Source organism: Pseudorasbora parva, chromosome 8 (genome assembly GCF_024679245.1).
Source record: "Pseudorasbora parva isolate DD20220531a chromosome 8, ASM2467924v1, whole genome shotgun sequence".
Lineage (NCBI taxonomy): Eukaryota > Metazoa > Chordata > Actinopteri > Cypriniformes > Gobionidae > Pseudorasbora > Pseudorasbora parva.
This window is the reverse complement of record NC_090179.1, coordinates 4,537,107-4,561,034: the sequence shown is the minus strand read 5'-3', so window position 1 is coordinate 4,561,034 and position 23,928 is coordinate 4,537,107. Positions and strand designations below refer to the sequence as shown.

At 42.2% G+C, this 23,928-nt stretch overlaps 1 protein-coding gene and 1 long non-coding RNA gene across 2 annotated transcripts in view; both read left to right on the top strand.

The window, feature by feature from the left end:
* Positions 1-23,928, top strand: part of LOC137084050 (uncharacterized) — a 648,504-nt gene that overhangs the window by 176,541 nt on the left and 448,035 nt on the right. The gene's annotated exons all lie outside the window — the stretch shown is intronic.
* On the top strand, positions 7,062-22,048 carry LOC137084983 (uncharacterized). Its single transcript, XM_067451541.1, has 4 exons — positions 7,062-7,512; positions 14,830-14,930; positions 18,155-18,219; positions 20,530-22,048. The coding sequence occupies exons 1-4, from the start codon at positions 7,072-7,074 to the stop codon at positions 21,615-21,617; spliced, it is 1,695 nt and encodes a 564-aa protein (XP_067307642.1). The 5' UTR covers positions 7,062-7,071; the 3' UTR covers positions 21,618-22,048.

The window sequence follows — 23,928 nt, the reverse complement described above, 5'->3', positions numbered from 1 at the left end:
AGAGACCGCCGAAAAAGGGGGCTTATATTAGCATACAGGAGGCTATATAAGACCCTGATTCACCATAGGTGTCAGGTTTTAAAATTGACTGAAGCGACACCTGAGAAGCACGAACACGGCACGGAACGCAATACTCGTTGCCTCTCTCTCAGGGAATCGAGGTTACGATAGTAACCGAGTACGTTCCCTTTTCGAGAGAGGTTCCTCGTATTGCGTATGGGAACACAATGTAAAACGCCGTGTGCGCTGACTGACCCAAAATCCCCAACTGAATGAGGGAAAGTCAAAAAACCTTTAGAGAGACCGACACAGGCGGGCTTCATAAGGAGAGTGAAAGAACCGTAAGAGTCGGTTCGTTTGAACACCTGACCGGACATAGTCGGATCTATGGTAGAGTGTAATGGTGCTATGAACGATTGAGTGTAAGCGGAACGCAATAAGCAATCGTGTTGCCAGGGCTGCAGATAGAGCCCTAGACGGAGAAAAGCACTGCTTGTAAAGCATGTAAAGAATCTGATAAAAGTGGGCGGAGAGGCCCAGCCTGCCGCCACACAAATATCTCCCATGGAAGTGCCACATGACCAAGCCCAAGATGAGGCCATGCCTCTAGTGGAGTGGGCTTTAATGCCTGTAGGACAGGTTAGGTTCTAGACCTATATGCTAGTGGGATTGCATCCACTATCCAGTGTGAGAGTCTGTTTCATGACAGCATTAACTTTAGTGCGGCCACCGACGCAATGAAGAACTGATCCCAGAGTCCTGCACGGGTCCATTTTTGGAGACCCGCCCGTACCCGCAAGGTTTAGCACCAGATCCGACCCGTGAAAATATCAAAATTAAATCCGTACCCGCCCAGACCTGTTAAAATTTGGCCCGTTACCCGACCCGTGCCCGCGATAAATCACACACGCTAAAACATTCAAATTAAAATGCTTTATTTTTTTATCCTGCACCTCTCTCAACATCAACACGTCATGAATGGGCTAATGAAACTCATTGTCAACATATAGCTACTCCACTCACCAACCAGATACTCCATCTGCGCTATGAGAGGGATCAACAAAAGTTTCAATGTCGCAGTGGTGCTGACGTGATGGGTCAAATGGCATATCGATGTTGCGTGTGTGTGTAACGGTAATTTGGACATAGAAATTGTAGCCTACAATATGTCCGATGGGGGAAGAAGGAGGCGGGAACCGGCGAACATTTAAAAGACTTTAACCAAACAAAACGAAAGTAACGTGGGCAGCCCATCATGGACATCTGCCAAGCGCACACACATAATAAAAAGTAAACACAACTGAACGTCAAATCCAGGTCTGGTGATCTCTCGTCCTTATAAGCTTCCGAGCTCCCTCAGAGGACTCGAGACCGGTGTGGCTCACAGGTGACGCTCATTCACAATCACGCCCCGGTCTCTCTCTCTCTCTCTCTCTCTCTCTCTCTCTCTCTCTCTCTCTCTCTCTCTCTCTCTCTCTCTCTCTCTCTCTCTCTCTCGTTCACTTTGCCACAGAAATATTGCACATATTTTTCATCCGAAGTTATAATGCCCTTTTGGGTCCAGCAACTTCAAGGTTGTACTCAAACGAGGCATGGTTTTATACTCAAAGTGCTATCAACCCCTTCAGTATGCAGGTCTTTACACTGCTTCCTTTACCCGCCCGCACAGAGTTAATTATCCGCCCGCATCCCCGCCCGTGAATTTTATAAATGTCACAATCCACCCGTTTGGGGCGGCAGTGGCTCAGTGGTTCATGTAGATTGTCTACAAACCGAAAGGTTGGTGGTTCGATCCCCGGTTCCACTTGACCAAGTGTCGAAGTGTCCATGAGCAAGACACCTAACCCCAGCATGCTCCCGATGAGCTGGATGGCGCCTTGCATGGCTGACATCGCCGTCGGTGTATGAATGGGTGAATGTGAGGCAAAAATGTAAAGCGCTTTGGATAAAAGCGCTATATAAATGCAGTCCATTTACCGTTGCAGGACTCTGGCTGATCCGACTGCCTGAAGGGGGCGGAGCGCTCTAGATACAATCTCAATGCTCTGACTGGGCAGAATAGGTTTGCGTCTTATTCTCTCTGAGACGCGGGTAAAGGAAGCAGTGTAAAGACCTGCATACTGAAGGGGTTGATAGCACTTTGAGTATAAAACCATGCCTCGGTTTGAGTACAACCTTGAAGTTGCTGGACCCAAACTCAAGACAGGAAGGGCTCACGGAGAGTGCAGGTAAGCCACCCACTCGGTTAACCGAGGCCACAGCCAGCAGAAAAGCGGTTTTGAGTGATATGTGCTTCAAGCTCGTGGTCTGAAGTGGTTAGGAGGGGAAACCCTTCACGGCTTCTAAAACCACGGCGAGGTCCCAAATAGGGACTGAGGAAGGGGCAAGGCGGGTTGAATCTCCTGGCCCCTTTAAGAAAACATACAATAAGATCACTTTTCCCTAGTGAATGTGCAGCGATCGGAGCGTGGTAAGCTGCTATGGCGGAAACATATACTTTGAGCGTGGAGGGGGAACGACCCGCGTCCATTAGCTCTTGGAGAAAGCGAGCAGTTCTGCCAGTTTGCATGAGTGTGCGTCGATGTTTCGCGCAGCACACAGATTAGAAAACCACTTCAAAGCAGAGCTGCCAGATAGCGGGGGCTCTAGCTTCCGAAATAGTGTTCATAACTTGTCAGAGAGGTTCCCGGATACCCGTTGATGGGCCATACGTGGAGGGCCCACAGCTCGGGACTGGGATGCCAGATCTTCCCTTTCGCCGGCGTAAGGAGGTATTTCCTCAGTGGAATGGGCCATGGGGCTGTGTCTGACAGCTGAATCCGTTCGGAGAACCATGTGCGGTTCTTCCAAAGTGGGGCTATTAAAAGCACTGTGGATACCATCTCCCTGATCTTTTTTTTTTTGGTTTTTGGTTGGGCCAAACATGGGCCAGGGCGTCCCTGCGTTTGCAGAAAAATATTGGGCAGCGTGTGCTGTGCGAGCTGAATCGTTTGCGGGTGAAGGGACCATTCCCCTGGGGGAATGGGTCCTCTGGATAACATGTCCGGACCCTGATTCAGAATACCTGGCACGTGAGCCTCCCTTAGGGAGCTCAGATTGTGCTCTGCCCATAAAAGGAGATGCTTAGCCATGCAGTGAAGAGAGTCTGATCTCGGCTGCCCTGGCGATTTTATGTACGTTATCAAGCCGTGGTGGTTCTTATGACGTAAGCCGCTCGTTGAGTCTTGAGTCTATGACAGTGACTGTACTGATAAGCCTGCCCCTCGAAGGCGAATCTCAAGAATGGGGGGGGGTTATCGTAACGTGAAAGTATGCGTTTTTCAGATCTATTGTGAAAACCCAATCCCCGGGGCGAATGTGCGCGAGGATTTGTTTCACCGTCAGCATCTTGGAACGAGCGTGTCATACGTGTTTTGTTCAGATGTCTGGAAAATGGGCCTGAGACCGCCATCCATTTTCGGGACGAGGAATTAGCGACAGTAAAAACCTGACTCGCTAGCATCGGGTGCACTGTTTCCACCGCTCTCTCCTTTAACAGTTTTAACACCTCAGCGAGAAGCACGTGACTGACACTGCTTCTTACTGAGGGCTCGACCACGGCTTGAATCGCGGGGGTCTGCGAGCAAAACTGTAGCGAGAACCTCGTTCTATATGTTCAACACCCTATATTATATAATAATAAGAATAATGTGTTCGATTTATATAGCGCTTTTCAAGGCACTCAAAGCGCTTTACATAGAAGGGGGGAATCTCCTCAACCACCACCAATGTGCAGCATCCACCTGGATGATGCGACGGCAGCCATATTGCGCCAGAACACTCACCACACACCAGCTGATTGGTGGAGAGGAGACCGAGTGATGAAGCCAATCAGAATAGGGGGGTGATTAGGAGGCCATGATGGACAGAGGCCAATGGGCAAATTTGGCCAGGATCCCGGGGTTACACCTCTACTCTTTTTCCGAAAGACATCCTGGGATTTTTAACGACCACAGAGAGTCAGGACCTCGGTTTAATGTCTCATCCGAAAGACGGTGCTCTTTGTCAGTTTAGCGTCCCCATCACTATACTGGGGTGTTAGGACCCACACAGACCACAGGGTGAGCGCCCCCTACTGGCCTCACTAACACCTCTACCAGCAGCTACCTGGTTTTCCCAGGAATGGCCTGCCAGGCCTGGGCTCGTGAAGCCAGGGGTTGAATTAGATTCAGGGGCGGGCCGCTCAGTAATAGGGGCCTGTTAACCCGGTTGCTTGTGCTGTAACACTGCTTGTAACACTGTGGGGATAGTGTTAGGTTTTGGCAGTGCAGGCTTTGCAGTGGGCGCGCGCCTCACATTTATATTGTGTGCGAGAGAGTGGGCTTTGTGAAAAGTGCTTGGGTGCAGGAGTGCAGACTGTAAAGGGGGCACATTTCCTACATAGAAAAGCTCTTTTGTGTGTAGTTGTAAACAATGTGCAGTGGCGCACAACCTACGTAGAATACCCACGGTGCAAACCAGTGAGCAAATCCACAGGGGTAAACGCACACAGCATTAGTGTGCAGGCGAGCGTGTTTAACACAGGCTAGTTGACTGCAATATTTCATCTCCAGTCACTTAACTTAAGGGAACTGGGAGAATGTAAGGAAGTGCGGGTGGTATGGGAGCCATTCCACAATGCCGTTATGTTCTAGTCTAGACTGAAAGCGCGCATGCAGACAAGCGTGTTTGACCACAGGCTAGTTGACTGCAATAAGGCTAGTTGACTTTACATGGTGTAATCCGGCCGCGGCGGGATTAATTGTGATTTTGTGGGGCTGAATTAACAGTGCTTATGTAGGGGTGCACACTGTAGTGGACACTTTGTCTACAATGTAAAAACCTTTCCAGCCGCCTGAATAAAGGGGACTGGAAGTGATTGAGTGAAAAAAGGCTTAGCTTGGCAGCCATATTCCGACGCCCTTATGCTCTGACAGTGAGCGCGTGCTATGACGTAAGTCGCGCTCTAGTCAGCAAACGCGCGCTGTGGAAGGGGCAGCGAGAACGTTCTTGACATACCCAACAGCCCGAGCTCGCTCGTCTAACTTACTCTAGTATTCTCTGTCCACGGCGGTTCTTAGCGCGACGGAACGAGAGAAGAGAAAGAGTGAGGACAGCTGCTTCTGTCCGCGGCACTTCAGCACGGCGGCGGCAAAATGTGACAAGAGCTTCGGCTCGAGTTGATTTATACACTCTAGTATTCTCTGTCCGCGGCGGTAGCGCGACTGAACGAGAGAAGAGGAAGAGTGAGGAAAGCTAAGTCTGTCCGCGGCGCCTCCTCAGCATGGCGGTATAGTGACGAGAGCTTCGGCTCGAGTTCGCCTATTCACTCTAGTATTCTCTGTCTGCGGCGGTAGCGCGACGGAACGAGAGAAGAGTAAGAGTGAGGACAACTCTGCGGCAGCGGCGGAAGAAGAGCTGCGGCGGCGGCAGAGTGAAGAGAGCTTCGGCTTGAGTTTGCTCATGTCCTCTAACATTCTCTCTCTCCGCGGCGCTATTCAGCCCGACGGAACGAGAGAAGAGGGAGAGAGAAGAGCTCTGTCTTTCCGCGGCACTTATACGGTGCGGCTGAACGAGAGAGTCCTTGCATAGAACAAGCCTGTAAGCTCTAGAAGTGGCGTTGCAGCGGCAACACACACACACACACTCAACATAGACACACAGTATAAAGGATATTTAACGCCGGATGGCGCAGCTGGAACCCAGGTGGCTGATCCTATTCCTATTTTATAATTTATTGTGCTTTTTTTGTTAATTGTTATTTGCTGTCCATGGAGAGGACCTGTTTACATTTCACTGCCGGTTGTATTCTGTATAACTGTGTATGTGACAAATAAAACTCTTGAACTTGAAATTGAACTTGAAGGTGGAGACCCGGAGGGAATCCGGCGTCCTCAGGGCTGCAGGAATGTTCTGCTGGTTGCTTTTCGACGGCGGTTTGCTTGATTCCGGAGGTCAAAAGAAGGAGATAAAATCTGACACCTATGGTGAGTCAGGGTCTTATATAGCCTCCTGTATGCTAATATAAGCCCCCTTTTTCGGCGGTCTCTCTGGAGCGCCCCCATTGGTTCGCTCCTCTCAGCCGCCTCACCATAGGTTCCTGCAGTGTCTTTGGCCCGGCCAATCAGAGCGCTTCTCGCGCCCGGCTATGGCCGTGCAGCTGCACTGCGCTTTACATAGATACCTTAATTAATAAAGTTTTGCTTCATATTCTCGAGAAAAGGAGTTTTTCCCATACGCAATACTCGTTCCCGAGCGTTTAAAGACAGAAAAAGTGCAAACATGCAATAGAGACAGCGTGACATGTTATATTACACTGAGAACTACACCCACTGGAGGGAAGAGTGATCACCAACAGGGAATACAATATATAAAACGGACATTTGCATATTTTACTAAATGTTTACTGTACAAGAAGGCATACTGAGTCTAAGATCCCAAAATTGACCCATGCTTCCTGCTAAAGCGTCACGGCTTATTGCCTGTATCCACTTTGTCTCCTTAAACTCTCGTTTTGTGGGGTGGACAGCTTATGAAAACATATTTATATGTTTTGTAGCTTGTTTGCTGTGCACCTTGTCACATATCAGCTTTTAGACATTGTTCTGTTTTTTGTAATAAATCCAAAATGACAAGGAGGCAGCCTCACGCAATACAAAGATAATGGAGAGCGTTGGATTGTTTTTTAACTATGGACATTTACAAATTAACAAACATTTTTTTATTATTATTATGTAATGTTTTTATTTATTTATTAAGGTTTCATGATCTTATGGAAATGTTCAAACAATTATATGTAAAACATTTGTAAAAAAAATAACAAATAAATTGAGAAAAAATATTGTTTTCCCCATAGATATACATAATAAAGTAAATAATAGATAAATAAGTAATTAAATCCTTTATTATGTAACGTCATATCTATGGTTTTCCGGTTTGCCTTCCCAGGGTGGGCGTGGCCTAAATACTCTATTGGGTAACGCTACAACCAACCAGAGCAAAGAAGAAGGTCATAGACGAAAGTGACGCAGTTAGAGCGACGGAAGTTTCTCCATGGGGGGATGGGGGAGTGCTCCGCGTATGGTTTGTTGTGGGAAAGTGCGACGCTATGGTAATGTAGTTTACGGTATGAATCCCAACGACTACTGCCGTTTTTGCAAAAAAAATATGAGAATTGGGGGCGTGCTGGCACATTCATCAAGCATTTTCGAGAAACTGAAGAAACCCCAAAGTACTGCCGAAAAACTAATACATGTTGGAGTGGCGGTGGTTAAAACACCAGCAAAGTCGAGCCGAATGTGTCAGCGGTGTCTCAGACTATTATCGAGACTTGAACGAGACCTGCCGGTTTACCGGAGATGGGTGGAGGATGAAAAGAAGAACGATGAAGCCTCCGCTGATAAACGAGACCGTGAGCCTTCTCCGCCCTTGAAAAAGTTTTGCCCTAACCCTGCGAGTTCTGGAAGAGATGACATTCGACACAGCATCACCGAGGTATATTACTTGTATAGTTTACATATGTTTTAGCATCCTGTAGCAGTGAAGAAAAGACATGTTACTCACCGGTTACTCCGGTAGGAACATCAGTTAATGATATGGTTTAATTGCACTAGCCCTGTTTTCATACCCTCTAACCAAAGCTGTTGTCCTCCTGTCTATCATATGTCCCCATCAAGCGCTTTGGTTTTAACAATTCTTTTTCATGCCATGTGTTGCACTTATAAAGTAACAGACTGAGATATCTTCTGAACACCACTCGATTTGCTGCCGCTAGGGTGCGTCTAGATTGCAGCAATATATGCCTCTATTAAAAAGTAAAAAATGAGAATTGCTTTAAATGGTGTATAACCTAAAACTGCCAATAAAAAAGCCAACAGAGGGCAGCAGAAGACCACTCACTGGTTCATTCTGCTCACCAAGCCTTTATAAAGTCATTATAACACTGCGAATCACATTTTGACAGTGTTGACCAATTCATTTGTTCAATTGATATGTTTTTAAAATAATATTACAATTAATGTGTGAAAATGACCCCCAGACCAGGAGTAAGCATTTTGTTACTAATAATCAGGGCTTGACATTAACTTTTTTGCTCACCGGCCACTGTGGCTAGTGGTTTTCTAAGTTACTAGCCACTCAGCATTTTCACTGGCCACAATTTTGCTGTTTGGAAATTACATTGTATATGTTTAAAGTTGACTTTGGCATGCGTAAATTACTTGATTTTGAGTCATTTTACTTGATTTAGAGGATTTAAAACCCTTTCAAACTTTCAAATGCAGAGTGACCCCCCCCCAAATCAAGACTACATTGTATATCAGCTGGGATGTGCAGGTGGGCAATATAATGATAAATATGAAAAATGTAATATGATAGGCTATGAGTTATTTTAGTTAGGCTTAGTTTTAGTTGAAAATTTTATATATATATATATATATATATATATATATATATATATATATATATATATATATATATATATATATATATATATATATAATAAAAAAAATACCCTAAGCAAAGCACAAAAACAATAGTAAATACAAAATAAAATAAAAAATCAGATACTAATACATATATGTTAGGGCTGGGCGATATGGCCCCAAAAAAAAATCCCCGATTTTTTCACCAAAAATTCGATTTACGATTTAAAACGATTTTTCCCCCCCTCCTACTTAAAATCAATCTGCAGATGACAAAGAAATTGCTCAAAACAAGTTTTAACTTTATTTTGTTTAGGTAAAATTAAATATTTGCGGCTTGGTAGAGTGTGAATAACCCCCAACTATTCCACAGTATAAATGGGCACCATAACTTTTGCAATATACAGTATACATATCAAAGGTTTATGAATTGATATGCAGATAACTTTTATTAACAACAGTAATGTGCAAAAGAAGTATAGGGAAAATTTAAATGTTATGCTCTTATTAAATATAGATTAGCATTGTTTTAGTCTCACACTGAACTTACCGACAGCTTCAGTGATTATTAAAGGAGCTCTTTACTTGTTTTCTGTGTAATTTAGTCACAATTTGAAGAAAAGTTTAGTTTTTCCTGAGACTTTGTACTTTTCTCCATACATTAGGGAGTGGAAATCGCTAATAAATCAATAAGTGCTCTTCTGCTGGTTATAGTGGTGGGCATTTAATATCTTTTTTAAATAAAAATGCTACAGAAAATATGCTAGATAAAAAAAGCTAGATAAATGGATTACACATTTTTAAAAAATAAACTAAAAAAAACATTCCACTTTTTCTTTCACAAGACCCCTTTAAACTTTATAGTTTTACAAACCATCACATTAAAAATAACATTACAATCGGATATTTAGAGCTTTGAAGTGCTGGAAATAAGTGTGAAGCTCTTGAAAACCATTGGAAAGTGCTTGAATTTCAATCTCAAAAGGTTGTACGAATCCTGAGATAAATAATGACAACAACAACAACAACATTAAATCCATGTGGTTTTACTACAGTAAATCATGGTGAATGTTGGTGATTTGTGACTGAAACCGCTGACGTTCGCTCAGCTCTGTTTGATCTGATATCTGTGGTTTATAACAGAATTCTGCGCCGATCGTTTCCACTAGATCACAGTAGCGATGGTATTAATTCTGTGGTGAATTTAAACGCTCTCTCACTGGATCACCAGCGCTGTGTATCGAGCCTGTCACGAGATGCGTTAGTGTCAGCGCAGCTCTAAATGAGTAGCGCCTAGCGCGGTTCCGTTCAGACTTCAAACACACTTTGCAGCGGGGTATTGTTACGAATGACACTGTATGTTGTTAGACGCTATCCTTGTTTTTCGTGTATCTCTGTGGCAAACGCGCGCGGGGAGTGCTGAGCCATTACGGGAGCCCAGAGGGGAGCGTCGGCGGATTTTAAAGAGAAAACCGATTTCCATTCACAAAAATCGTCGTAAACTAAAAACTCGAATTAATTCATAAAATCGATTTATCGCCCAGCCCTAATATATGTATACTTTTTTTTAACATCTGTAGTTGTTTGATTAACATTAATGACAGACAGGTATTTAATTGGGCTGCTGAATGCATGGATGCAATATTTGTGACATATATCCAGTTATTACCCACCTGTTTACGAACACTTAAGCCATAACCAACTGTCTTCATGCGATGAACATTTTGACATATGCGTGTGTATTTGAGTATTCAGGAGCAGGGAGAACTGATCGCGCGTGCGACAGAGAGCGCACGAGGGAGAGAGAGAGCGCGCACGAGAGAGAGCGCACGAGGGAGAGCGCTTTTGTTGGTTCATGCAGCGCGATTCCGCCTATCTCGCCTTCACTAAGTATAAAGAATTGTAGTGGAATTGTTGCCAATTTTGTGATACGACGGTCTTGGCATTTCATTTAGCTGTAAATTATATTCAACCCGCTCGCTCGTGTGTTTGTTTGGGTGTTTTACAGGGAGTGCAGAATTATTAGGCAGGTTGTATTTTATGAGGATTAATTTTATTATTGAACAACAACCATGTTCTCAATGAACACAAACTCATTAATATCAAAGCTGAATATTTTTGGAAGTTTTAGTTTTTAGTTTTAGCTATTTTAGGGGGATATCTGTGTGTGCAGGTGACTATTACTGTGCATAATTATTAAGCAACTTAACAAAAAACAAATTTATACCCATTTCAATTATTTATTTTTACCAGTGAAACCAATATAACATCTCAACATTCACAAATATACATTTCTGACATTCAAAAACCAAACAAAAACAAATCAGTGACCAATATAGCCACCTTTCTTTGCTAGGAAACTCAAAAGCCTGCCATCCATGGATTCTGTCAGTGTTTTGATCTGTTCACCATCAACATTGCGTGCAGCAGCAACCACAGCCTCCCAGACACTGTTCAGAGAGGTGTACTGTTTTCCCTCCTTGTAAATCGCACATTTGATGATGGACCACAGGTTCTCAATGGGGTTCAGATCAGGTGAACAAGGAGGCCATATCATTAGATTTTCTTCTTTTATACCCTTTCTTGCCAGCCACGCTGTGGAGTACTTGGACGCGTGTGATGGAGCATTGCCCTGCATGAAAATCATGTTTTTCTTGAAGGATGCAGACTTCTCCCTGTACCACTGCTTGAAGAAGGTGTCTTCCAGAAACTGGCAGTAGGACTGGGAGTTGAGCTTGACTCCATCCTCAACCCGAAAAGGCCCCACAAGCTCATCTTTGATGATACCAGCCCAAACCAGTACTCCACCTCCACCTTGCTGGCGTCTGAGTCGGACTGGAGCTCTCTGCCCTTTACCAATCCAGCCACGGGCCCATCCATCTGGCCCATCAAGACTCACTCTCATTTCATCAGTCCATAAAACCTTAGAAAAATCAGTCTTGAGATATTTCTTGGCCCAGTCTTGACGTTTCAGCTTGTGTGTCTTGTTCAGTGGTGGTCGACTTTCTGCCTTTCTTACCTTGGCCATGTCTGAGTATTGCACACCTTGTGCTTTTGGGCACTCCAGTGGTGTTGCAGCTCTGAAATATGGCCAAACTGGTGGCAAGTGGCATCTTGGCAGCTGCACGCTTGACTTTTCTCAGTTCACGGGCAGTTATTTTGCGCCTTGGTTTTTCCACACGCTTCTTGCGACCCTGTTGACTATTTTGAATGAAACGCTTGATTGTTCGATGATCACGCTTCAGAAGCTTGGCTATTTTAAGACTGCTGCATCCCTCTGCAATATATCTCACTATTTTTGACTTTTCTGAGCCTGTCAAGTCCTTCTTTTGACCCATTTTGCCAAAGGAAAGGAAGTTGCCTAATAATTATGCACACCTGATATAGGGTGTTGATGTCATTAGACCACACCCCTTCTCATTACAGAGATGCACATCACCTAATATGCTTAATTGGTAGTCGGCTTTCCAGCCTATACAGCTTGGAGAAAGACAACATGCATAACGAGGATGATGTGGTCAAAATACTCATTTGCCTAATAATTCTGCACTCCCTGTATGGTTGTATTCCATGCGAGATGGTGAAGCGGTGCTACTTGTAACACAGACAGCAGGTACCCTGACCGGATGCGGGGGGTGCAGTTCCTCCCTTTCCCCAGACCTCGAGCACATCTCGAGAAGTGCGCGTTATGGATTAAACTGTGCGGCAGACCTCATTCACAGCTCAACACATCTAGCGTCAATAAACACACATACATCTGCTCAAAGGTAGGCTCATTCATGCCCAGGTAGCGTTAATGCATCATGCGTGCACCTATCGGTAGTAACGTGAGAGGCTGTTATGTGCGCACGTGCGTAAGAAGTTTGATCCACTTACTGTTTTGACTACTGTAATATCGCTAACAAACTACTCTTAGTATTATAATACTCTTATTAAGATTATAAAAGTATTATACTCTTAATCCATTACAGATTATATGTAAATACGTTTTAGATTAACTATATACAACTTTATAGATGTTTTTTTCATATTGAATAATCTAGGACAACTCTTCTTTTCACTGTGTAAATGTGTTTATTTGAATTTTTCATAATTTCGGAAAAAGTGAATCGCAGTTTCTTTGTCACGATGTGTGATTGGCTGTTTACTGCTGATGTCACTTTTTTTATATGATCCATATTCATAACTCAGAAAAAAAAGTCATTAACATGTTTAAAATATTATGAGAGAACTATTGGATCCCCTGCTACGAATTAATACTACACTTTTTTTATGAGCTGCTCTGCTGTATGTTATGCTATGTTTGTCACTTGTTCCTTCTTCATATATATATATTCATAAACTCAGGTGTCATGACAACTGGTCTCCCCTCAAAATCAGATCTCCCCAAACTCTCACTTAATGATTCTCCATTATATTAATTCAAAATACGCATACATTATTATGATGCATATGAAAACACATTATAGTGCATAATAAAACCAATTGAACGTAACTACATTTGATTAACTGTTAATTAATAACTTATAATAATAGCCTATTGATTGAACATCATTCATTTGAACTGAAATATTTGGACATTTAACACTTAATTTAACACATCAAAGGTGATTTGAGAATTTTAGGTAAGTGCAAATGTGTATAAAATAAACTATCAGGCTAATAATCGCTTTTATGTATGCTATGCTAGTATATAAGATGATAAATACACACATTAATGATCATTTTAACGTAGTTTTATGGGACCCAATTTGTCACTACACCGGATCAGAGCCTGTGTTGACTGAGGAAGGGATGTGATTGTTGAATTATTCCACATTATGATGCTGAAAACTATAGAGGTCGACCGATAGTGGATTTTACCGATACCGATAGCTAGGTTGGACCTCACTTGCCGATAACCGATTAATCGTCCGATTATTTTTAAAAAGACACCAGATTAAAATATAATAATAATAATAATACATAAAATAACAGGTAAAAAAGCAGTGCTGAACTTTATTACAAGAAATTTTAAAAAGTACTGAACCATGAAAATGTGTTAAATTTCATATGAAAATATTAAAATGAGTTCTAACAGAAAAAAAATACAGAAAATAACTAAAACATTAAAATATTACAAATAAATGTTTCTTTAGCTATAACCTAGAAACATGTGTGTAAATGTCAACAGACTGCAAATCCCATTTGTTAACAATGATGTATTTATTTAGCTAGCTTACATGAACTAAATGCTTTATGTACATTTTACAGCATGTATTAATATCCGAGCAATACAATTCTACCTTAATCATTCATGTTAGTTCATAGTGCATAAAAAAGGTTAACAGATAAAACTAAAAATTGAATATTATTGTATTATATTAAGTGTTATCATTTCATATAAATCCAAACAGTTCGCTTTTTTTAGAACACAACGGTTTTCTTATCAAAATAACAACATATGTATTGACGTCTAATGCGTTTATATTTCTGTCGGATGCATGATACAGTTTCTCACATCAAAAAAAGTTTCTCAGTTACATCGTTTTAAATGCTTGAGGTAACTGTTGCTGCTAATATTAGCGTCCTGTCAGCCTCGACGACAAAGTGCATATACTGCTGTTCTTCCCCTGCTAAAGCATCTAGTCAACAAATCAATTACTTTATAATGATTTGGCAACATGTACTGAAGTGTTCTGAATTCACACCGTTTCTCTGCTGGTGTTTTAAACGCGCATCAGATGTGTCAGAGCTGTGAAGCGCGGAGCCTCAGGTGTTAATGTAAACAGTGATAGTTTTTCATTTGGCCTCTAGAGGCCGCTCTCGCGCTATATAATGCCAGCAGACCCTTCTCAGCCGCTCCCGCAACGGACGCCAACCGGAAAAACTATCGGTATTGATTTTTGCCGATAACCGATTGTTCCACCAATCAGCTATCGGTGCCGATTAATCGGCAAATCCGATGAATCGGTCGACCTCTACTGAAAACTATAATCACCTGTTAATTTTTGTTTCTGGGTTTCTTTGTAACAAAGACCACAAACTCACACAACAAGCCAACAGTCAAACTGGCCAACTAAAGCAAACACTGATCACCATAATGGTGATCAAACATTTCCTATTAAACACCTACATCTAAACCTCTGTTAATGTTCAATAAGAGCTTCTGCTGAGATCTTGATATATGTATTGTCTTCTTTGTATTGTCCTCTTCAGTTGATTTCAGGATGTGTGCCTTTTTTAAGTCAGTTGTAGTTATTGTGTTTCATTTTCTGAGTGCAAGCATGATGTTGAGCTTCACATTGTAACATTGACAATAAACATTGATTTAACATAGTTTTGTGTGGTGGCTTGCTGGGGTGTTTCACTGCACTCAAACAGAATAATGTTGTGTTATCTGAAACAGCATTTTGTGGATGGGAAGCCCACCGCTCCGCACCCGCACCCTGTGGACGCAGCCATATATGCAGATGTGGTCAATCCCCCCGGGGCGCTCATACGAAAGAGGTACGACTGCAAAACAAGATCCCTGACACTCGCTGTGTCTTCCAGAATACATACACACGCTGTGCCATAACAACACTGATGGTTGAAGCTTTAAGGGCTGTTTATGAATGTGAGTTCATATAACACACGGTTGTTGTTTAGTCAACATTTCTGAGCAAAGCTAACATTCTTTAAAAAAGTTTTATTTCACAAGAATTTCTTCCCAGTTTCTGTCAAACTGAGGCTTCTAATCTGAATCTCAGGCCTTGTTTACAGCTGGTATTAAGATCCGGTTTGGTCGATCGTATCTAGGGCTGTCAAAGGACAAATTTATACAGAGACATTAACTACTTGTATAGTTTGTCTATTTAAGTTTATACATATTTGACAACTTATTACTTACACAAAAACAAGTAGATTAACTAATGGCCAAGAGCGCAGAGCTCACGCTCTCTGCGGATAACGGTTTAAATGAACAAACTTTGAGAGCTGATTAAAAGTTTTGTGCAAGCAATTAAAGGTTGTGAGACTCGCGTCCCAAATATAGCAGGCCTTATTCAGTGATTGACACAAATATTAATAATATTAATGTAAGTTTTACAGCATGTTGAGCGCTCAGAGCGAGCTGTGCTGTGCTAAACATGGAGGTAAATAATGGTAAATAATCTCACCAGTGAAAGCAGTGCGTTTATCCTTTATTCAGTCAATCTCTCTTCAGTCAGTACAGTAGCCTACACTTCAGTGTTTCTGTTTAACGTTAAATAACATGAGGCAGGTTATGCTAACTGTATCTTGCATAGCCTGCATATAACTTTATCTCACGGCTGTTTTCTAAAAACTATTATTATATATATTCACATGGAGAACATCAGCTTTCATTTTTGCTCTGATAGCCACGAGACCAGCCGAACGCTGTCACTGCATTCTTAACCCCAACATTTCCATATACTTGCGTAATCATTACACATTTTAGACCCCTTTTACATATGTATTTACCGCTGTCCACTTGTGATCCGATTGACCAAAACACATCTTAAAGAAAGGGTTACTTCAGCGATTAGCAAATGGCTTTGTATCAGTAGAAACCCTACTATGAGCCAAAAATAAATGTTCTGTCTATTCTCAGTCGAGAAGGCACCAACTTCTAAAATGAGTTCACATTTCTACTACATTAATGACCCAGTTTAAATTAGGGGTGTAAGAAAATATCGATATCGTGTATATCGTGAATATCACGATATTATGTTTGTCGATACTGTATCGATTCTCAAAACGCTGTATCGATATTTATATATTTATTTATTTACATCCAAGATTCGTGGCTTTGTGTTCAGTTTAAACCACAGAATGTATAACACCCAACCGCTAGATGGCAGCGTTATCTCAGAACGTATAACGGACGCGGAGCCGGAGAAGTGCGTGCATCACTAGTGTTTAGATTAGCAGACCCAGCTCTCAAGACGATAGCATTATTCCGCTCCTGCAGTATAGAGCTGAAGTGTGGACTCATGTTGGCTTCAGCTAAAAAGAAGCCACTAAGGAAATCGACAAGAATCATTTTGTTTGCAAAATAGGCCAAGTTATAATCTAATACTCGGGAAACACATTGAAACAGAGAGCTCGCTTAACATCCTGACGTCACCCGCGCTGCTGAGAAGTGTTTCGATAGAATGTACTGCACGCTTTCCTCTCAGTAACAAAATAAACACACTCCAAAACTGACAGCGGTGGCAGGAGAACGAAAGATAATAGCGATGTGGATATGGATGCACCAGCTCTGCAGCTCAGTAACGTTACCTGAAATAGCACTTTATACAATAGACTGCTTTATAGAAAACAGCTTTAGGGTCCGATCACACAGAACGCGTTTTTCAGGTTCAAAAACTAGAGACTCAAAAATTAGCAGTGCGCTTTAATGTTTCTAGGCAACCCCCGAATCACCTGTACTGTCAGTCAAATCAATGTAACGGTCAACACAACGGAAGGTCCGCCGCTTCATTCATTCGATTGGACAACAGAACATAAGCGCGATGATGTTGCACGCTTTTCCGCTCAGAGTGGACTTTTTTTCAACTTCATGCACTCGGAGCGCTCCTTCAAAAACGCGAGGAGCAGCAAGCGGTTTAAACGCGAGGCGCCCAGGGCGCATAAGCAGCGCGCATAACGCTCTCTGCCAACCGAAATCCATTCAAAAAAGGCGCCTCTCGCTGCAAAAACGCGAGGAGCAGCAAGCGGTTTAAACGCGAGGCGCCCAGCGCGCATAAGCAGCGCGCATAACGCTCTCTGCCAACCGAAATCCATTCAAAAAAGGCGCCTCTCGCTGCAAAAACGCGTTCTGTGTGATCGGGGCTACTGTGTTAAATATAAAACAAACAGTCATTCAGTCATGAAATGGACTGCACTTTCTGTTGTTAAATAGCCACTGCTATACTGTGAACCTTTAAAACATTTACACATAAAGAATCCTGCAGTCACTTTACATTTCCCTTAACTTAGATTGCAGATTGTATCTGATTAGTGATATAAATTATAGGCTGTATTAATTAAATAAAATACTTTGTCTTGTGTTTTAGGCTTATGGTTGTGTTCTTTATTCTTTTAAATTATAAAAAACAAAAACACAAAAAAAAGAAATATCGCAATATATCGCCTCTCTTACAATATCGCAATATATCGCCTCTCTTACAATATCGCAATATATCGCCTCTCTTACAATATCGCAATATATCGCCTCTCTTACAATATCGCAATATATCGCCTCTCTTACAATATCGCAATATATCGTATCGTGATACGTATTGTATCGCCAGAGTCTTGGCAATACACAGCCCTAGTTTAAATACGCATTCATCCTAGAGGTGATGAAGTACCCCTTTAACACCAGGTGTAAACAGGGCCACTGACTTAGTGACCCTATTTACCGAAAAACCAGGACACTCAACCCGGCAATAAGATACTCAAATGATGTTTACTCAAACATACCTTATTAATTTCAGTCCATTTAAAGTATGCCCCCTCTCTATGGATAGACAATTGTTATATTACGAAGTACTATCTATAACCAATATGTCTATGTCCTGGGAAAACAGGGCGTTTGGTCACCTACACTGACTGTCCTGTTAGGAACATCGCATTGCCATTGACAAAACTGATGACAGGATGCATCATGTAGAAGGAGATATTTTCATCTAAACCATTGTCACTTCTGATCAAAGTGTTAATTTCGTAAACTTTTTCCAACGTAGATTATGCTGTAACCTGGACCCCAGCCAACCCGTCCTGGAGACCACAGCCGTCACAGTGAAGATTGGTGAGCAAACGGCTTTAGCCGTCAAAGTCAGAAATGGAAACTGAACAGCCATGCCACGCATGTTTGACTGGCTTTCAGGACGCAACGGGGAGCATCTGTCTTTGGACAACCCGTTCTCATCAGTTAACAGTTACTGCATTAACATGAACCAACAACGAGCAATACATTTACCCTCGGTCAATAAAAAAACATTCACATCTCAGCATTAAAGGGATAATTCACCCAAAAAGGAAAAATGACCCCATGATTTACTCGCCCTCCTCAAGTCATCCTAGGTGTATATGGCTTTCTTCTTTCAGACGAACACAATCAGAGTTATATTAAAAAAATGCTAATCCATGCTTTATAATCGCAGTGAATGGCAGCCCAAAATTTGAAGCTCAAATAAAGCACATTCTTCCCTCATGAAAGCGCTCCACACGACTCCAGGGGTTAATAAAGGCCTAATAAAGGTTAATAAAAGCCAATCGATGGGTTTGTGTAAGAAAAATATAATTGAACACATTATAAAGTAAAATATCCATCTTATGGAGAAAGAGTAACCGCGTTTTGGAGTGCGAAATACGGAGGGCGGTCCAGCTAGATGTTTTACTCTTTACATCAGTTCTTTCTGATTCTCGAATCTGATTGGCTGAGAGCCGTGTGATATTCTCCCACTAACAGCACTCTAACCGCTTCACAGTTTGCATCTCTCCGCCTCTTTTTTTCAATAAGTGTTATTTTATATAAACAATGTGCCATATTTGGTATTGAGAAAGGGTCCGTCAGTGATTGCAATAGTCGACTTCAGTGACCGTTACATTATTACACCATTAGATGACGACAGAGACCGTGTCTTTATGAGTGACTGGTTGAAAACAAGGAAGTTCAGTCAAGCGCGGTCAATCTTAAAAGGACAAAGATATCGCTTTCCCCAGCGGACATTCAAATGTTTTATTTTTTTAATGGATATTGAAGACATTGATCTGAAGAATAAATGGTATATCAGTCGATCTCTCTCTCTCATTATACTCTACATAACACACTAACCTTCAATGAAGCGACTCAGCGTTTCTTGAATCCGTGGTGGAAGAAAGTAGTTCTGCATAAAAAAGGGTTTTTAAAGGCACTTGTTGTTTCTGGTTTCTTTACACACTTGTGCCGTCGAACTGCTGTATAAATGATTAATATCACACTCATAGCCGTGCTTAAATACAGTCATATCGCACTGCTACAAGTGGGATATTAATCATTTATAAAGTGTTAAGTGTTAGTATTTTTCTTACACAAACCTATCGTTTCACTTCAAAAGGCCTTTATTAACTTGCCGGAGCCATGTGGAGCACGTTTATGAGGGATGGGTGCACTTTTTTGGGCTTCAAATTTTGTGCTGCCATTATAAAGCTTGGGTTAGCCAGAACATTAATATAACTCTGATTGTACTCGTCTGAAAGAAGAATATCAGATACACCTAGGATGACTTGCTGGAGAGTAAACCATGGGGTCATTTTCATTTTATCCCTTTAGTTATGTTAACAGATGCCAGTTTGTATGACATGCTGAAATGAACTTTAATACTGCAGAAGCACTGTTCATTTCTAGTTTACAGTGGCATCTGTATTGATTTACACTCTTAACGGGTTTGTTCACCCAAAAATTACAATTCTATCATTAATTAAGAGCTCCGTTCATCTTCAGACACAGATGAAGATATTAGTGTTGAAATCCGATGGCTCAGAAAGGCCTTCATTGACACCAATGTCATTTCCTCTCTCAAGACCCATAAAGGCACTAAAGACGTCGTTACAAAGCCCATAATAACGACTTATATAGTGATGGGCTTTAAAAAAAAGCTTTGAATGGTTATGAATCAGCGTATTGATTCATGATTCAGATCGCGTGTCAAACTGCTGAAATCACGTGACATTGGCGATCTGAATCATGAATCGATTCACCTATTCATAACCGTTCGAATTTGAAATCGGCCCACCACTATATAAGTCATTATTTTGTTTTTTCTGCACAAAAACTATTCTCGTCTCTTCATAAATGACTGTAGAGCCGCTGCAGTGAGATGGGCTTTGTAACGACGTCTTTAGTGCCTTTATGGGTCTTGAGAGAGGAAATGACATTGGTGTCAATGAAGGCCTTTCTGAGCCATCGGATTTCAACACTAATATCTTCATCTGTGTGTGAAGATGAACGGAGCTCTTCATTAATGATAGAATTGTAATTTTTGGGTGAACTAACCCGCTAAATACTGTAGAAGTATTGTTCATTTCTAGTTTATAGTGGCATCTGTATTGAGTTGCACTCTTAAATGTATTACAGAAGCGCAGGAAGACTTTTCTCCAAAGAGCGAGCCTGAAGAGCAAGATGAGGAGTCCCCCATGGCGGACCGGATAAGACAGCTGGAGCAGCGAAACGCAGAACTGCTCCACGAAATGGAGTCGCTGAAGCGGCTGGTGAAGGCTCTCCAGTCTCCGCTTCAGCAGACCACACCTGAGGCGCTGCACTACTGCGGCATCCCCAACTACTCCTACTTCTGCACCGGCTTCACCTATCAGCAGTTCAACAGCCTGTGTGAGGTGTTCGGCGTCCCAAACACAGACTCCAGCAGCCTCCCTCACCAGAACATCCCTTTGACATACAAATGCTCAGATCCGAAGATAGCAAAGATGCCTCTGCGTCAACAGCTGCTGCTTGTCCTCATGAAACTCTGGCAGGATTTCGATATGAAGGATCTGGCCTACAGATTTCAGTTGGGCGTGGAGAGCGTTTGCACTTTGTTCACTTCGTGGATCACTTACATGTCTTCTACGCTTGCACAGCGGCCCACTTGGCCGCACAGGGACGTGATTTCGGAGCACGCGCCTCTCACGTTCAAGTCCAGATTTCCCACCACGTTCGCTCTGTTGGGTTTCGCGGAGCTCAGAACCGAGCGGCCAAACACTTTCTTGGTGCAAAGCCAAACGTGGACCACGGACGCTCTGAAATCGCTGGTGGCGGTCGACCCGCGCGGAGCCGTGCTCTACGCGTCCGCTTTATTCACCGGCCCTGAGCTGGATGTTTTTAGGCAGTGTGGCGTGACTTCCTTGCTGCAGACTCTTCTCGAGCGGGGACACTTAATGAGCGGCGATGGGCTGACTGCAGACGAACGCTTCCAGCTAGATGCGGACGTAGAAAAACTAGGGCTGAAGCTCAACATCCCACCGTGTGTGGAGTCACAGAAGCAGATGCCCGCTTTCAGCTCACGCAAGAGCGCCGCACAGCACCAGACGCACGTGGAGCGGGTCATCGACAAAATAAAAACCTTCAAGATCGTGTCCGGGAGGATCCCAAACGCCATGCTCAGCAATATGAATGACATTTGGTTTGTCGTTAGCATGCTGTCAAACTTTCAGTCGGGACATCACTAGCTGACCGGTGGTTTCTGAATGTGTAATGAGTTCTTTTGTTGAGAGACCAAGCTATTCAGATAAACTGGACATGTCAGGATGTAGAACCCAGTTTTTTGTTGGGTTTCCATGATCGCTTCCTGTGCTCATGAATGCTCAAGGTTTTCCGGTGGTATTGGGCTTGTCAGATAAATGTACAGGTGTAATGAGGACAAAGCTATCCAGACATATTGGACATGTCCAGATGTAGCTCATTACAGCAAAATAAAAGCCCAGCGGGCTGATCCTCAGGACACCACGCAGCCCACCCGGAAGGAGAATGGCTGGATTTGTGCAATAATGCCCAGCCCATTAAGAAATATCTTCCAGAGAGAGTGGACTGACATATAGACATTAGCATACAAAATACATTATGATGAAGTCGCTGATTGAAATAAAACGAATTTGGTTCATTAATGTCTGAAAATGTTTCTAAGCTTTTAACAGCATTACTTGATCAAAGTGACTTAATGGAGCAAGTAACAGACCCCCATATATATATATATATATATATATATATATATATATATATATATATATATATATATCATTATACATAAAGCGTTGTTTTATGCAACTGGCTTGATGGCAGCAGCTCTGCGTTCAGACGGCTGGAGATGTAGGAGTCCTCAGGATGACTGATGTGGTTTCAAAGTGACCCAAACCAGTGAGGGTCCTAACATTATCAACGCTCAAACGTAAAGAGGTCCTATAATGTCCCTACACTTAAAATAAGTCTGATATCCCCAGAGTGTGTATGTGAAGTTTTAGCTCATAATACCCCACAGATCATTTTTGTAGCATGTTAAAATTGTCACTTTTGAGGGTGAGCAATAACGCTGTTTTGTGTGTGTGTCCCTTTAAATGCAAATGAGCGGCTGCTCCCCACCCTCTTTCAGACAGAGGGCGGAGCTTCAAGAGCTTGTTTCGGCCGCTATGATTACCAAACGCAGACACGCACTGAAAATGACAAACTGTTCAGCCTTTTATGTTCAAACATAAGTCGCACAAAGATGAAGAGACGACGTGTAGAATGATAGGACGTTTCTGAGTGATCAGTTTATGAATTTATGAGTTAACGATCCTCAGTCATTGATTAGCATATTCTGTGCTCTTGATAATTCATAATTCTTCCTCTTCTTTCCATGGCCTTTTTTGCGTGTTCCTGGGGGCGGGGTTTATTTAAAGTTTAGGGTTAGTGATGTCACTAACTCAGGAGGAAGCTTGTGTAGTTCTTACCAGCCGTTTGTTGTAGTCCTTAAAAAAGACATTTCTATAAAAGTAAATATTTCCCTTTGCTTTGAGTGTCGTAACTTTGCAGATGTTTATACTCAAACAGCAACATTGCACAAAAAAGTGAAATCATAAATTGAACACCCAATTTATTTAAAGGGATATTTCACCCAAAAATAAAAATAATGACTCTTTTAGACGAATAAAAACAAATAACTAACCCTTTAAGACTTTCATTCATCTACAGAACACAAATAAAAAAGGGCTGTAAGTTTTTCATTTTATTAAATGATAAAAATACCATAACGTTGTTAGGGGTTAACAGCTTATGACCCAGGACCAGTAGTGAAGAAATGAAGACAGAGTCAGGATTGCAATTAAAAGAAATTTACTTAAGAATAGTTTGTAGTTTCAAAAGCAGAAGCCAGCTTCAAGTCTCACAAGGAGTTCGTAGGCCGCGCTCCCTCTCTCACCGTCTCGTTGCCTCGCCCTATCGTACATACAATTGTCCCTACAGTTATACCATTTTCAAGGTCTTATCCACGTCATTACTGCGATGTGGATGGTTCTGATTGGCTCAGAGACAATGCAGTTTGCACTGCATTAGTTAAGAATTATATATAGATTAATCCTTCTTAAAGGTACTGAAGTTATTTACTCAAGAACAGAGCATATTTAGTGAGAAATTACTTCTGTTCTTTATATTGTCATTATAAGTGAATACTGTCACTTTAAAAGATCTTCCCGTCGCACATGATGAAGTCGCAGTTACAAAACGCGTGACTGTCCCCCATCTGCTCCTCTTCAGAAAATTAAATTCGCTGTCCCATTGATCACGGTATTTACACAGGGTTTGGGTTTGTTGGCAGGAGTGCCTTCCGTCTCTATCGTTAGTTACGTCCATCATCCGTCTGTTTTGTTTTTCCCCGCGTTGTCACTCGTCGTCATCTGACCACACACACTATAATCTCGCGACAACGGCCACCTGTAGGCTACTGCAGATGGCAGTTATCGCGAGGCTAGTTACAGAGCTCAGATTGGAAATGTTTTTTTAGTTTTT